The 17,542-nt window shown below is 36.9% G+C and overlaps 1 protein-coding gene across 1 annotated transcript; it reads right to left on the bottom strand.

The window, feature by feature from the left end:
• Positions 1-3,831: 3,831 nt before the first annotated feature.
• LOC130229729 (transcription termination factor 1-like) lies at positions 3,832-15,704 on the bottom strand. Its single transcript, XM_056458682.1, has 10 exons — positions 15,617-15,704; positions 14,906-15,536; positions 11,329-11,514; positions 8,293-8,371; positions 8,069-8,193; positions 7,759-7,966; positions 7,588-7,674; positions 7,432-7,497; positions 4,603-4,688; positions 3,832-4,119 (listed from the first exon to the last, which is right to left on the bottom strand). Exons 2-10 carry the CDS (start codon positions 15,471-15,473, stop codon positions 3,926-3,928), a joined length of 1,599 nt encoding a protein of 532 aa, XP_056314657.1. The 5' UTR covers positions 15,474-15,536; positions 15,617-15,704; the 3' UTR covers positions 3,832-3,925.
• Between the last annotated feature and the right edge of the window lie 1,838 nt (positions 15,705-17,542).

Below are 17,542 nucleotides of genomic sequence, written 5' to 3'. Positions count from 1 at the left end.
GCCAGAAGAGTTATTACATAGACATGACAATAAGTTACTGTACTGTGCGTGATCCTGCACCTGCACATCTGAACATTATTCAGTAGAGATCACTGCGTGTAGTTGAGAATCCAATATAATATAATAGTATTTAAGGACAAAATAAGCATTTATGTTCAGTGACTTCAAGCTTAAAGGGCACCTATGATGAAAATCAACTTTTGTAAGCTGTTTGGACAGAACTGTGTGTAGTGTGTCCACAGCCATATTGGAGTGATAAAAACCCAACAAGTCTCTTTAAAATTCTTAAAATAGGATTCAAATTTCAGTGATTTTGAGGCACACAGCAATGTGACGTAGGAGTGCGGATTTCCCCGCCCACTGAATTGATTGACAGGCACCATGTTGCTTTAATAAGGGAAATATTTGGGAGATCACATTCTGGAGACACCAAAGACTTATCTTTTAGCTTCAACCACAATCAGACACACCTGGGCTAGCTAATCAAGCTCTTGCTAGGTTTTCTAGAAACATCGGCTGCATCCGAAATCAGCTACTCAGTAGGTACTGCATTTGAATTTAAATGTACTATTCTGCCGTTAGAAAAGTATGTTCTATACAGTATGATTGTGAGTGGTTTCAAAGAGCATAGAAGAGCATAGGTGATACTCAAGTGCGATTTGGGAAACAGCCACTAGATGGCGGCCATTTTGGAATGAAAATTCAAATAGAAAAACAGCATATTTTAAGTCTGTTATATCTATATAACTATATCTAAATAAACTATTAAAAGTGCTGATGATTGTGATAGTAGGTGTTGTATTGTCGTCTTTCAGGTCTTATCTCAGCTTTAATCCGCTTTTTAAATAAATAAATAAAAAACAAAGCAGCTGCTTGCCATCGCGACAGCAATAAGATCCAATAGACAGCCGATCGCTTTCACTCCAAAATGGCGGAATCCGGGGATGTTGCTGGGCGCTGCTGTTGCAATGGAACCTTTTATTGAGTGTCGCCTCTTGGTCATTCTAAGCTCTTGTATTTGAAATTTTTATGCTATTACCTAAATTTAAATATCTCATAAAATGCAATTAACATATCATAATGCAATTTGTCAAAACTTTGCCCAAATATTTGTAGACAGGAATTAATTTTAGAGATAAGTACTGTTTCATTTTTGTACACTGAAAATGACAAAAGAAAATAAATTTTAAAAAGATAAGATGTGTGGCATTCAAAATTTAAATCATGAACAATGCACAATTAAACATGTGCTAATTAACAAAAAACAAATTTACTTCTCCTCCTCGTTGTCGGTGCAGACTTGTTTTAGCATACCGTAATGAAAGTAAAACTGAAATAAAAGCCTCGCTCTAAAACAGGACAAAAATATAGTTGACGACTAGAAAAAATATATTTTATGACTCCAGACACTTCTTTATTAACACAGGGGCATTATACAGTGAAATATTATGCTTTTTTTGCCATTTCTAGACTCAAATCGTATGTGTGTAACAGTACCTGTGAGAGCTCATTGCTCAGAATCAGAAAGAGCTTTATTGCCAGATATGTTCACACATACAAGGAATTTGTTTTAATGACAGAGCTTCTACAGTGCAACAGGATTACAGAGACAGGACAAAAAACAGATAATAAATATATTTTAAAAATAGAAGTAAGTAGTGAATGCAAATTGACAAGTGCATGTAGGTATATTACTATATACAAAGTCATATGCGCAGCTGTTATGTGCAAAAAAATTGGCATGTAAAGTGTGTTGTTAAATAAGTGTATTTGTGTATATAAGTGTATAGCAAGTAGTGATGTTGGTTCCACAATTATTATCATCAAGTGTTCATGAGATGGATTACCTGAGGGAAGAAACTGTTTCTGTGTGCTCAAACACCCTGTCGTCGTCAAGGGTTGTTGCTAGATCAGATATGTTTGCAGCTGAAAGTTGAAGAGAATTCCCATTTTATTAACGTCTACCCCAACCATAAACCCAACCGTCACAGTACTGTTTATTCATTTATTTATTCATTTATTTTCTGCCGCTTTTCTGGGGCCTGGTCGCGGGGGCAGCAGTCTTAGGAGAGAACTCTCCCCAGACTCTCTCCAGCTCCTCCGGGGGGATCCCAAGGCGTTCCCAGGCCATCCGAGAGACATAGTCCCTCCAGTGTATCCTGGGTCTTCCCCGAGGCCTCCTCCCGGTGGGACATGCCTGGAACACCTCCCTAGGCAGGCGTCCAGGAGGCATCCGAAACAGACGCCTGAGGCACCTCAGCTGACTTCTCCTGATGTGGAGGAGCAGCGACTCTACTCCGAGCTTCTCCCGGGTGTCAGAGCTCCTCAGCCTATCCATAAGAGTGCACCCTGCCACCCTTCGAAGAAAACTAATTTCGGTCGCTTGTATCCGAGATTTTGTCCTTTCGGTCATGACCCAAGGCTCAGAGTAGGAACTTAGATCGACCAGTAAATCGAAAGCTTTGCCTTTTGGCTCAGCTCCTTCTTTACCACAACAGACTAGTACATCGACCGCATTACTGCTGCCGCCGTACCAATCCGCCTGTCAATCTCACGTTCCATCCTTCCCTCACTCGTGAAACAAAACCCTGAGATACTTAAACTCCTCCACCTGGGGCAAGGACTTTCCTCCAACTTGGAGATGGCAAACCTCTTTTTTCCGATGGAGCACCATGGCCTCGGACTTGGAGGTGCTGATTCTCATACCAGCCGCGTCACACTTGGCAGCAAACCGCCCCAGTGCATGCTAAAAGTCCATGTTCGATGAAGCCAACAGAACAACATCGTCTGCGAATAACAGAGATGAAATCCTGTGGTCCCCGAACCAGACCCCCTCCAGCCCAAAGCTGCGCCTTTAAATTCTGTCCATAAAAATTATCAACAGAATTATTGACAAGGGGCAGCCCTGTAAAAATATTAATTATTGTGATACAGTGTTACAAAAATGATGCCATATTGATGTGCATATCCGCAGCTGTATCCTATCTAGACTTTACCAGCGTCCAGCGCTGATCTGCTGATAACACCATTAAAAGAAAGAAATACCCAACAAGTAGGCCTGATTTGTTTGTTTTTTACTTATTCAATAATCTTTTTTTTAATTCATGATGTTTCCTAACTAAATTAGAGCAGGTTTCACTTGTTTTCAAATGCATAATTGCAGTTCAAGGAGGCACGGTGGCTCAGTAGTTAGCAATGTCGCCTCACAACAAGAAGGTCGCTGGTTCGAGTCCCAGCTGGGTCAGTTCACATTTCTGTGTGGTGTTTGCATGTTCTCCCTGTGTTTGAGTGGGTTTCCCCCGAGTGCTCCGTTTTCCTGCACAGTCCAAGGACATGCGCTATAGGTGAATTGAATACGCTAAATTAGCCATAGTGTATGAGTGTGAATGTGAGAGTGTATGGGTGTTTCCCAGTACTAGGTTGCAGCTGGAAGGGCTTCAGCTGTGTAATGCATATGTTGGATAAGTTGGCGGTTCATTCCACTGTGGCGACCCCAGATGAATAAAGAGACTAAGCCGAAGGAAAAGGAATGATGAATGAATTGCAGTTCAATGTGTCTGATATTACTGTTAATAATGAATTTTCCTCAAGCTTCCTCACAGTAAGCAGTCATAACTGTTTTGTTTCAGGTAGGAGTAACTTATCTATTAAAAGTGTTTAAAAAAGAAGCTTGGCTTATCTCTAGATATCATTAGTGTGGATTTATTGATTCATAATTGTAGAAAGAAAATAATCTAACACACTTCTAATAGCCTGTTTTAATTGAGCGGTACGATTTAGCACAGTATGCTATTTTTGTCCAGTTCCACTGTCAAATGTCCAGAAAACCTTTATAAAAATCTGTTTATTTACTGCTCAATTAACTGATATGTACATCTTGAAACTAGATTTATCTGAAATATATACACTGATGGCTCACAGTTGATTAAGTTAAGCTATTGCTCTCCTGCTGGCCAGTCTCTTCATCACTGTCACAGCAATCTTCCTCATTAATGTCCTGAAAAATTCTTGAAAGCCGGAACCGCTGCCTCTGCTCTAGCTTGAGGTTACTGTCATCACGGTATTCACATTTTAAAAGCAGGCCTGGCAGAGTCTTCTCATAGAGAAAGGAAACAATCTCTGAAAGACAACCCAACACAGATGTGCATTAAAAGGCAATTCAAACTCCTGCCACTACATGCGCTACTACTTTTGTTGAATCACTACTTTTGTTTTAATCGTACTCCAGAAATGGTTTTAACAAGACTGTTTTTTTCGCAACTTGAGTTTCCATCTCTGAAGTGTACTATGGAAAACAAAAGAAAGCAGTCCAGACCATTTCAATGTGGTCATGTCATTGGCCCATGAACATTTCCAGCTTGTTCTCAAACTATTTTATAACTGTAACAAGAGGCAATTCAATCATAACTTAATATTAAAACAGCTACTATAACATTATTTGTCAATATGTGGCTCTTTTTGAATTTTCAGAAGCTATAAAAATTTGTAAATAAAATAAAATGTAAATTAAAAAAAATGTAAATAAAAATGTAAAACAGGAAATACGTTGTGACCATTGTTTTTGTTTACATCCCTCAAAATGGTCTATAAAACAACACCAACCTCCAAAACACTTGTTTTTCCAATCTGGCACATAGCGGGCTTTAAGATGGCGCCATCTTAATTGAGCATATGCTGGAGGCACATCCCTTTAAGACAAAGAGGACAATGATGAGACGCCAAACATGATTAAACCACCAGCTGCATTATTATGCCTGAACAAGTGGCATTCTAGCTACTTGTGAACCAGAATAATAATGTAACCTGCGTATTTGTGCTCGCATGCCATCTAGCTCTGCTTAATTAACTTAGATGAGGATATTCTTAATTCTGGATTTAGCAATTATAGCATCTGTTTGAAATGCTTTAAATGTTCAAGCAATATAAATGTAGCATTTGATATGCTATTTGTATGCATGTGCAAAGTGCTAGGCTTAATGTGGCTAATGGTTTTGTACACCACACACAGTAGGTATACAAAGTCTACACACCACTGTTAAAATGCCAGGTTTCTGTGATATAAACAAATTAGACCAAGATAATTAATTTACCACTTTTATTAGAAACCATACCATGTAAAACTAAATTAAGAGCAAATTGAAACTGTTTAGGTCCAAGTAAAAAGACTAAAATAAATAATAATAATAATAATGTGGTTGCATAACCTTAAATTAATAGTTTGTTAAAGCACCAATAGGGTATATGCAGAAGTATGCTGAAGGACTTTTAATTTGTCAGTTCCTGGGTTAAAATAAAAGGAACCGTATAAAATGGAAAGAATTCACATTAATTATTCACCGTAAGTTTATCAGTATGGGAACACACACTAGCTCAGCATATACCTTATTGATTTTCTTACAGCACCATATTTTGGGGTATGAGTCTATCAGCATGGTCTCAAATTGGTGATATTTGCTCAGACTTCTCTGCAGAAATACTTCAAATTTGCAAGGGCATCTCCTGTTCACAGCATTTTTCAGATCACCTCACAAATTTTCAATTGGATTTATGTCTGGGCTCTGGCTGGGCCATCAAAAAAATGTGAATCTTCTGGTGAAGCCATTCTTTTGTTGATTGTGGTGTGTACTTTGAGTTGTTGTATGTGCTGAAATATGAACTTCCTCTTCAGGTTCCTAGCAGAAGCTTGAAGGTTTTGTGGCATGATTCCCTCCACCTTGACGAGGCTCCAGCTTCAGCTATTGAACGCTTGACTAGTGTTCTTTTGGTAATTATGAAGCCAAATCAATCACAACAATACATATACAAAATAAAACTCATACATGCGCAGCACAGTTCACTTTTACAAAATCCACTTTGTAAATTCAAAACACAATTCATACACGAGATATAATATCAATATAACTCTGAACCTGCATCTCATTTCAGAGGCTGCTACTGTCCTTCTGAGGTCACGTTTTCAGCTGAATCCACATAAGACCGTAATAAGACTGAAATGAAGCACACTGTTTTTATTTATTTATTTATTTATTTATTGGCACATCAGCAACGTATGGCTATTTCATGGCAAAATGGATACACAAAAAAATATTACATGACAAAAGCAAATCCGTATTACAATAAAAAGTTACTTAGACAAATATATAAAATGTAAATAAATAAAATTCACACAAAATATATTTTAAAAAATGTACTAATTAATTACACTTTTTTGCAATTAATCGCGATTAATCACATATAAAAGACTGAAACTTGTAATTTTGGCTATTCAAATGTAAAATGTATGTAAACGCAGGACAAAAAACTATTTAAATTCAGAATATAACTGTTTATTAGAATTTTTGTTTGACTTGTAACACAGATTTCTTCATGTAAACAACATACAATAAACCATCAAGATCCTGGCTTGACAGCCATATTTATTACAGAAATAAAAACAGGCATGTTAGTGTCATTTGAATATCAAAACAATCAATGCCAATAACAAAAGAAACATGTAAACAACTTTGAGGTATATGGCCGGCGACATCGGCGATGTTTAGGCATTTGTTCTTGTTGCTAGGAAACAAGCGCACAGACGCAGAGACACAGCCGGAGCGACTCCCTTCAGATTCAACACGCATGAGCGCGTTCATCAAATTTGCTTAATCTAAGCGTTCTTAAGAATGGCTATACTTCACAAGGATTCTGACACAGCAACGTGAAGCTGACGCTTTACGAAAGTTACGTTTAAGGGGGAAACACGCCAAACTTAATGAAACATTTGAGGGCGCATGGAATGTCTCTTGACAGCTTTTAATTTTTTTCATGCGCTAAATATTTCAAATTAAATGCATGCGTTAACGCACTAATTTTGACAGCACTTATTTAAAGTTAAATATGATTTTTCAGTTCAATTTTTGAAAAATAATTTTTAATTCTTCCTGGTGGTACCTTTTTAAATATGTCCATCAAAGTACTCTCCTTATAAAAATTTAGTCTAATGGTATTCATACTTCCACATTCCAACAAAATATGTTTTCTAGTAAGAGCAGGCTGGCAGTAATTACATTTAGGTGGGTCTTCATTACGGAGTAAATACAAATAAGTCAACCTAATTTGACATCTAGTATAGACAGTTTGATCATGGCTGGTCTCAAAATTATAAGTATATAAGTGTCTTTCATTTATTTTCGGGTTAATTTCATGTTATTTATTATTTATGCAGTTGTCCCATTCCCTTTAAGTACACTGTTTTCCACAAAGGCATCCTTGGGTGCTGAATTATAATTGGGTAAACTGGCAGTGGGCAGGTTATAGAGACCAAAACGAAGACAGACATTCCGACACAGAAAGCATATTTCTTTAAAAGTGAATATGATTGAGAACTGGCAAGATTCAACCTGAAAACAAAAGGATATACTCTCCCAGATATATTCACCAAATAATTCTCACCCAAAAACCGCTGTCAGATCCTCCCAGTCAACATCCACAACATCCTCCACATGCATTTCATACATTCTGTGTCAACACATTTTTGAAAAGTACAATTCAGGCAAAGAATGGTAAGACAATGAAAGCAATACAAGCATGTAAATCAAGATCTCTTACGCCTTAATGAGTCTGATTTTGGCCTCCTGAGCCATCCTTCCTTTAAATGTAATTCCTGAGGACATCCGTGTGGCAAGTATAGACATCCTTAGGGGTAAAGAAAAAAGAATTAGGAGAATGTTGAAAAAAAAAAAAGCATGAAAATAACAGAATATACAAGTGTTCTCTCACCATTTATCTCTGCATTTGGTCCAGCATCGAGTTTTCACCTGCTTAGCAATTGTGGTCCAGGGCAATTTTTGGTACAGTATTTCTCTACTGACTCTTTTCGGTCTCTTTTTTTTAGGGTTTGCAGATTTCAGCACAGATACAACATGATCACGCACAGCTCTTAAAAGCCTCTGCACCTCCTTTGTTGTCCACGGTCCCTTTATTTTACCTGTGTGATGAATAATGATGATATAAAAACAACTATTAAAGTCAATAACCTGCAATTGACAGCATAGTGAAAGATGTGAGACGCTCAATTAATTAGACTTACTAAGGTGTGAAAACCGTTTCTCAAGGGAGTAAGAACTTCGATCTGTCTTTACAGAAATCTTTTGCCAGTGCTTGCCATATCGTCTATGATACTTTAGCAGTGATTTTTCTTCTTCTTCAGTAAAGCTTTTTAGAAAAGGAAGAAATCACTGAGGTTAAGCACAGAACAAAATTTAAAGCAGAGCAGAACTATGATATGATCTGTGTAAATAATATACTACTTACTTTCCCTTGTAGTTTTTATCATCATAAATCTTCGTTCCACGAGTGAAAACATCATGACAAGGCCTGGGAATTCCTTCCGCTGTTAAATTTTAATTTACGAAAAAGATGAACAGCTTTGTTGAGCAAGAAAATGTCACATTTTCAGCAGTTTCTTCTTTATTAAAGAGATACTTTAATCAAAATGTTCAATTCATCACTACTCACTTTAAATCTCCACCAAATGTAAATGGCTTCATATCAAAAGACAAACATAAGCTATATTAATAAAAAAATCTTTCTCTATGAATCCATTTAACGCAAGTGAAAAGACCTCGGGATCATGGTTCGGGATCTGTAGAGCTGCGCATCGTTGGATTTGCTCTTCAGTGTTTGGACTCTCAGTAGTGATTATTAAACCACACTGAACTGAGCTAAACTGAACTGAACTTAAACACTACAAACTGAACTACACTGTTCCAATTTACTATGACCTTTTATGTGAAGCTGCTTTGACACAATCTACATTGTATAAGTGCTATACAGATAAAGGTGAATTGAAAAATTGAATTGAATAGACCTCCTAAAGAGACAATTCACTCAAATATACAAATTTGCTACCAATCAAAGTACATATTGTGAAATTTCAAATTGTTAAATATATATTGTGAAATTTGCCATGCACTTCTGAATTGAGGCAACAGACACATGTAAAGTGCTGAGTATGTGTTTATGCATCATGTCATATCACTCAGCTCATAATAAACTTCTAAACAAAACTCATCTGTTGATATTAATTCCTGCCCATTTTTTCATATACATTAAACCCATTTACAACTCTAAATACATCTTTGTCTGTAACATTTGTTGGCTATAATTAAACCTTTGCCTATGTTTTATTCACAGCACATAACTCAGGAGCAGTTATGGTGTGAAGACACGCTAAGTGAAGTTTCACAACTAATTTCGAGAGGAGCACGTGATATGATTGACTGCAGCTGGCCACTCATCTACATTCACTAGTTAGCCAATCAGATTAACCCCAACTCACTATAAGTAGCCTAGCTAGAACTACTTATCTTCGTTTTCCGAAGAAACCCCCGTCCACCCCTTCTCCTCCTTTCTTCCTTTACAACGGGGAGCTCTCGAGAGCCACCTGATCTCGTACTCCCCTCAAATGCTCTATGGACCAGGCGGGAGCCCTGGGCTCAACTATCTCCGAGCTCAGGGTTCTCTCCCGGGACAGCATGCCAAACCTGCTAACAGTTGTCAAACAATATCTAAGTGTGAACTCTTGAAATCACTTATGTACTTTTACAGCACTGTTTAACTTAGTAGTATCTTTGCTATATTTATTCATTTCTTTTTTCCTTGTAGATTGATTTTCATTTCTTTTTGACTGTCCTGTTTTCCATACTGAAACAGTGACCCTTAACCATGATACAGACCAGACACTGTTTCATTTTAAAATGGACTAAATGTGACAAAAGGTGTGCTCTGAATGTTTATTTTGAAGCTACTTAATTTATAAGACTGGTAACGGCCCATCTGATTTATAGTGAGAATACAGAATGAAATGAAGCTCGACTTTACTTGTATACCAATATTGTGAACAAATAGCAAAGAAATTCTACACTCACTGGCAACTTTATTAGGTACACCTTACTAGTACTGGGTTGGACCCTCTTTTGCCTTCAGAACTTCCTTAATCCTTTGTGGCACAGTACTGGAAATATTCCTTATAGATTTTGGTCCATATTGACATGATAGCATCATGCAGTTGCTGCAGATTTGTCTGCTGCACATCCATGACGAATCTCCTGTTCCACCACATCCCAAAGGTGCTCTATTGGATTTAATTCTGGTGACTGTTGAGGCCATTTGAGTACAGTGAACTCGTCATGTTCAAGAAACCAGTCGGAGATGATTCAAGCTTTATGACATGGCGCATTATCCTGCTGGAAGTAGCCATTAAAAGATGGGTACACTGTAGTCATAAAGGGATGAACATGGTCAGCAATACTCGGGTGGTCTGTCATTGACACGATGCTTAATTGGTACTAATGTGCACAAAGTCTGCCAAGAAAATATCCCCCACACCATTACACCACCACCACCAGCCTGAACCGTTAATACAAGACAGGATGGATCCATGCTTACATGTTGTTGACACCAAATTCTGACCCTACCATCCAAATGATGCAGTAGACATTGAGACTCATCAGACCAGGCAACGTTTTTCCAATCTTCTATTGTCCAATTTTGGTGAGCCTGTGCCAATTGTAGCCTCAGTTTCCTGTTATTAGCTGACAGGAGTGGCACCGGGTGTGGTCTTCCACTGCTGTAGCCCATCTGCCTCAAGGTTGGACGTGTTGTGCAATCAGAAATGCTCGTCTGCGTACCTCAGTTGTAACGAGTGGTTATTTGAGTTACTGTTGCCTTTCGATCAGCTCGAACCAGTCTGGCCATTCTCCTCTGACCTCTGGCATCAACAAGACATTTGCACCCACAGAACTGCTGCTCACTGGATATTTTCTCTATTTCAGACCATTCTCTGTAAACCCTAGAGATGGTTGTGCGTGAAAATCCCAGTAGATCAGCAGTTTTTGAAACAACCATGCCACGTTAAAAGTCACTTATAATCAACTTTTTTCCTCATTCTGATGCTCAGTTTGAACTGCAACAGATTATCTTGACCATGTCTACAAGCCTAAATGCATTGAGTTGCTGCCATATGATTGGCTGATTAGAAATTTGTGTTAACAAGCAGCTGGACAGGTGTACCTAATAAAGTGGCCAGTAGCCTATTTACATAATAATGTATTAGGCTTGTACAGACTAGAATGTACATATTTTTATGGCTCTAAATGTCTTTATAGACACATATATTGCTGCAAATTTTCTGAAAACTGTGCCATAAACACTTTTTAAATCAGTCATAAAATCAGTCGCTTGAACTCAGAAATATTTCCTGGGGAATTCTACTACCCACCTAACATACTGTGTTTAAACTAAAGAGAAGGATGATAACCTTACACACAAGAGAAGTAAAACACTCACCAATCCTTTCAAAAAACCTGTACTTCCTTTTTAACTTTGCCAGTTTCTTGGCCTTGTTTGGGAACCGTTTGGGATGAAAGAGCCTGATAGCATCATTCACTTGTGTGAGAGCCAGAAAGTCGCTTACGTTCTGTCTTAACCTCTTATTTTCTGCTTCAGAAAATCTTCCATGTCTCAGTGCGATCCCTGTGACATAAGAGTAAAAGGCATAGCATAACTTTTTATGCACAGTTTTTAAGTTTAATAAAGCAGTATATTTATGTACATTGATGTGCTTTATATTACACTATTTATAAATATGCTGCTTTATAAATGTTGTCAAGATACCAACATTTGACTTCCAATATGATACCTAAACTAAATAAAGCACTCACTTTTCATTTCTCAAACCTGCAATGTTTCTCTCAGCTCAATAGTTAAATATAAACATAAAAGAAATGATAAAAAATATATTTTGTCAGCAGTCAAGCAATAAAAACAATAAAATTGTTATAGCTGCTGAGTTTAGCTTACGGTGTTGATATGTTTAAATAACGCTTAATACAGTGCTCTGCATATCTTAACACAGACATCAAAATCTGTTTTATCTATATGATGCTTTACAATATTACGTTTGAGCATATATATTAGATTAAAAGTCACTGACTAACGGATAAAACATTTATCTTCAAAATGGGGTGTACTCATTTATGCTGAGCACTGTATGTTTAAATAAACGTTGGTCCAGAACGTTTTTTTATATACAAAATCATTGCAGACTATATACAACAGAGATATCCAAACTAGGGCCATCTGAGACGAGAGGGAGAATTTTGGTGAGGGTTTGGGGCTTTTAATGCTTTTAATACACATTGTCACTTCTAATTTAACATAAGCTTTCATTTGTTAGTTTTATTTTTAAGCTACAAAAAACCTAACTTGGATTAAACGTTTCAATTAAATGTTGTAAATGAATCCAATAATAAACTAATAACCTTCAAAGTGTTATAAATGTTTTTTTATTATAATAGGTTTGTGAATGGAATAGTTATTATAATTAAAGTGATGTTTTCTATATATTTTTAAATAAATTAGGAAATTATTCATGGAAACTTTGTAATACACCTTGATTTATTTACCTTGGGCTCACGGCTCTCAATTAAAGTTTGGTTTTTGGCCCCTCATAAAAAAGTTTGGGCACCCGTAATATACAGGAATCAGAGAGTGAAATGCAATACCTTTAAGACCTTTTATTAAGACTTCTTCCCATACATTTTAAGACCTTATAACCACTTTTCAACTAAACACTGGCAAGATTTTAACTTACAGTGTATTTACTAAATATTAATGTGAGAAATTAATCCAAAACTAAAACATTATTCATATACTGAATGAAAATCTATTAAATCGAGCGTATTCAGCAGGTTGGGACCAATAAAACTGCAGAAATAAAGGTGTTTCCTTGGTGTCAAACATGACAAATCTAGCAGGATTTCTTTGATTTCATAAACTACATAGCATCCTGATATTCATATTTCATTCAGGCAAACTTTAGCATACATTGCATAATCAAAAATTATACAAATTTAACACCTTGCAAAATAGCATTTAAGACTTAATACTTTTTAAGGGCCTTAAATTTCTCTACATTGATTTATCAATTTTAATCCTTTTTAATATCAACTTTAATACCCGCGGACTAGGGTTGTGGAATTAATTAAAATTGAATCGCAATCGTGATTTGAAACATTGCGATTAGCTAATCGCAAGAGGCTGCGATATGAAATACTTTTGTATTATTTAATTTCCCCTGGCCCAGAGCAAATGCGTGACTGCCGTCTGTGTGTGATAGTCCTATTAGCCAATTAAGTGAGTACAATTGAGCGATGAGTGTCTTGCTAAAAAGTCAACTGAAAGTATTACCCTGACGCTCAATCTAGTAGCAAGCAACAGCAAAGTACAATTTGAGCTATGTCAGCCATGTTAGTTTGCTGAGTGTTCTGTATTTTTATATTTTTTGTTTTTTTAATAAGCTATCCAATAGAAGCTGTATCTACCTAATTTGAGTTTAACTTGTTTACAGAAAGATAAGGTCAATTTACTTGTGTTTACTGTTTGCTCTAGAGAAAAATTGATTGTTTCAATTTGAATAGTTGAAAATACATTTGAATATGTGTTTAAGTAAGTTATTAACTTTTCAGTTCCTTTTTTTAACTAACACTCACTGCATTTTAGCTGTAAAAAGCTACGATACAGATTATTGAGCTGAAGCTTGACTACAAAATTACATCGCAAATCAAATCAAAATCGCAAAATCTGTCAAAAAAATAATCACAATTAGATATTTTACCCAAATCGCACAGCCAAGAGTATAGAATTGGCATAGACGGAGGGGACGTGTCCCCACCAATATAACAAATTGCTGAAATGTCCCTACCAATGATTTAAACGACTTCAAAATAAAGTAATGCTCCTTCAACTCTTAACCTACACATGCACCAAGTCAAGTTCGCTATGAGTTCACCGTAATACTATTAACTAAGGCTGTGCAATTAATTCAAATTCCATTTTGATTTTGGCCTCTGGGATTATGAAAAACAATAATCTGGATAAAACAGTTAAATTGCGTCACACATCTTTCCAAATTCCTCTACATTCATTCCTCCTCAAAGCCAGACTGCAGTATAACCATGTAAATTGACTTTTGCAGCATGGGACGGGGTTGTTATTTGTATTATTAAGTGTTTATTTTGTATTACAAGTACTTTAATCATGTTTTTAAAAGTGTGAAACAAAATTTGTGCTGTTCAATGCAGCTCTAGGGATGTCCCCACCAATGTCAAGAGCAAATCTACGCCCTTGCGCACAGCCCTACCGCAGACACCCTGCATTGGCATGAAAACCAAAACGTGTCCCTGTTCCTGCTTATTCTCACATGTATACATGTATTTATTTTAAACAATTCTCAGTTTTTAAATGCCAAAAAAGATTTATATAAATAGATATATAAATATATGTTAACATTATATTAAAACATCTGTTTATAATTTCCAAAACAACTGAGAACAGAGTTAAGGGATCAGGAAATATCCATCTCAATCACTTTAAACGAGAAAAATAAACATGCGCTATGGATGTGACCAAAAAGTTTGCGAGATTGCAGAAATTCTGTGAATTAAACACAATTCTGCACAACCCAAAAGAAATAATGCTAATCAAAAGGATGCGTCAGCTCTCTACAGAATAAAAATGATTGATTTTATCTTATTTTACAGTTTTGCATTTATGAGGAAAAAGTGCCGTTACGGATGTGACATCTCTCCGTTATGGATGTGACCGATGTGAAATTGCCACTTGTGTGATATAATAGTTTGAAAACACTGACAGATACATTTTGAGTATTTCTAAAGTACTGTAAAATACGTGCTTACACAAAAAACTTAGAAACGGTTTCAGTATTTTGGTAAAAACTCTATTTTCATGGAAAGGTTGACATTTGCATGGAATTGCTCACACATTATATATATATATATATATATATATATATATATATATATATATATATATATATATATATATATATAAATAATCACCTTACCTTGTTTTCTGAATTCTTTGAACCTTGGCAGGTCATACCTGATCATTTTATTGATATCTTGTACGCTTCGTGATTCTAAAGTGATTTTAGGGCAAAATTCATTCAGTTCGTCGAGGGACTTTGAATCAACCATAGTTTCATCATTTGATGCGCGTTTTCTAGTACCAATCACCACACCAGGCGGGTCGCTTTCCTCATCTCTCGTGTTTGGCTCTTCCCCATGCTCTGTCTTGATTTCAGTCTGTTCTTCTTTTGTCATGTCTTCACGGTTTGTCTGTTTCAGCTTTTCTCTCTTTTTCTTTCTTTTAGAATACGTCTCTTCCCTTGAACACTGGAGCTCTTGTGTTTGTGCTTCATGTTGATTTGAGACACCATCATCCATCACTGAAGTCTCGCCTTCATTATCCAGCTTTCTCCTCTTCTTTTTGGCTGTATGTGTTTGCAGATTATCATCAGATTCAGTTTTGATTTTTCTCCTCTTATCCTTCTTTTCGCGCAGTTTCTCAGTCTGTTCCTGTGGACTTTCAGTGAGCTCATGCTGCTCTGTAGTTTTACTTCTCTTTTTCATGACTTTTCCAGCTCCTGTCTTCTGTCAGACTGTCTTCAGTCTTGCAGGTGTACCGCCCATATACTGAAAACACAATACAACAAAAACATTACCACATGAACAATATACAACATTACAAACACATAGAGAGAATAATTCTTTACCTGTTTTTTTCAGCGGAATGTTTACTAAGCGCACTTTTCCTCCACTTTTCCTTTTCATATAAGAGTATACAACCTGCGATCTTCTCAGCGACACAGCAACTATGCTGCCACTCTTCGGCCAGGAGAGTCGTTACACAAATATGAAAGAAGAACAGTGTACATTGCTTTACAAATATCTAAACGTACCTAAATCAAAATGAATGTACTTGAAAATGTAAATATTTTAAAATTTTAACACAGATTTTAAAGTCTTGTTTTCTGAATAAATAAATATTTCAGTGAGCTCAAGCTTAAAATAAAAAATCTGTAAGGGGACTAAGAAAAACACTATTAGTGTTTTTAACTGTTTCATTCGTTCATTGATTTTCTTTTCGGCTTAGTCCCTTTATTAATCAGGGATCGCCACAGCGGAATGAACCGCCAACTTATTCAGCATATGTTTTACACAGTGTATATGCCCTTCCAGCTGCAACCCAGTACTGGAAAACACCCATGCACATCTATTCTCACACACTCACACACACACACACACACACACACACACACACACACACACACAGTATGGCCCATTTAGTTATTCCGTTCACCTATAGCGCATGTATTTGGACTGTGGGGAAAACCGGAGCTCCCGGAGGAAACCCATGCCAACGCCTTCTTGCTGTGAGGCGACAGTGCTAACCGAGCCACCAAGCCACAATCAATATTCTGAATAGCATCACCTCTACTACTATCACACTATTAGCTTTTCCTTAATATCTTACAAGACTAATGTGTGTTATGCAGTGTTGTCACCATCTGAAGACGTTAATAAAACAACAGATTTCTGTCTGGGGTTACTGTAAGGAGTAGTTTGAGTGTTGGGGTCGGTTTATATGTTAATTAAACACAATAGGTTGAACTCTGTGTTGTGTACAAGACATAATTAAATCAAATAAAAGCTCCAGGAGGTTTGTACAGCCCATTTGGAGCTCAAGTCCCACCTATTTAGAGTGGACTCAGACCTCGGTTTATACCAAAGGTAACTCTGCTGCGTGATCTCTCCAACTACAAATGTGATGAAAACACTTCACTACACCACACTCTACTGGACACACAGAGCACTACAGCAGGGTTTCTCCATCTCTTTCAGGTAGGAGCGGTAGGAGTCTGTGCTAATGTCGCACACAAATATGATCATCCTAAAATGTAAAAGGATACGACACTCCAAGTATTTTTGCTGCTTGTTTGATCTATTTAAAGAGCCCCTATTATGGTTTTTGAGAATGACCTTCGATGCAGTGTGTAACACAGCTCTAAGTGAAGTGAAATATCCAGCTAAGGCTTAAATCTTAAAGTGCACAGTGTTTAAAAGTATTGATTCATTTATAAAAGAGTCGACTCAGAGTGCTTTAAATGAATCGTCTTGATAACGAGTCTTTAGCCGTTTCGGCGTGACGTGGATACGAAACTTAAAGGGGGTTGAAATTATGCGAGTTTTCCAGGATAAATAACAAAACGGGAGGGTGGCTTGGAGATGGGACTGAAATACAAGAGACTCCGGGAAAAACAGGAGTGTTGGCAGGTATGCTCACACACACACTTTGCACTCTGACTACTTCTATATTGTTGATAAGCCGTGCTGGGCATTTCTCTCTGTCTCGAGCTGAACGCTGTCAGTGTCGACCAATCACAACAGGCTGTCATTGGTCCAATCAGCGCAGATTAGCTTCGCGCTAAGGAGGGGTTTGGAAAAAAATTAATCGGTTAACAATTCACATGGGAGTCGCTGGCATAATTAGGTAAAAATAAATGCATATTATAAGACCATGAGAGTGTTTTTTAACCTTGCATGCGCATTAGACTGTTGTCGGAGACCCTTACAACCAAAATATGACCCTATTTGATGTATAATAGAGGCTCTTTAAAATTAGCTAAACCAGTAGTTCT

Source organism: Danio aesculapii, chromosome 5 (assembly GCF_903798145.1).
Source record: "Danio aesculapii chromosome 5, fDanAes4.1, whole genome shotgun sequence".
Taxonomy (NCBI): domain Eukaryota; kingdom Metazoa; phylum Chordata; class Actinopteri; order Cypriniformes; family Danionidae; genus Danio; species Danio aesculapii.
The sequence above is the reverse complement of the archived record's forward strand: the minus strand, read 5'-3'. Positions and strand labels throughout refer to the sequence as shown.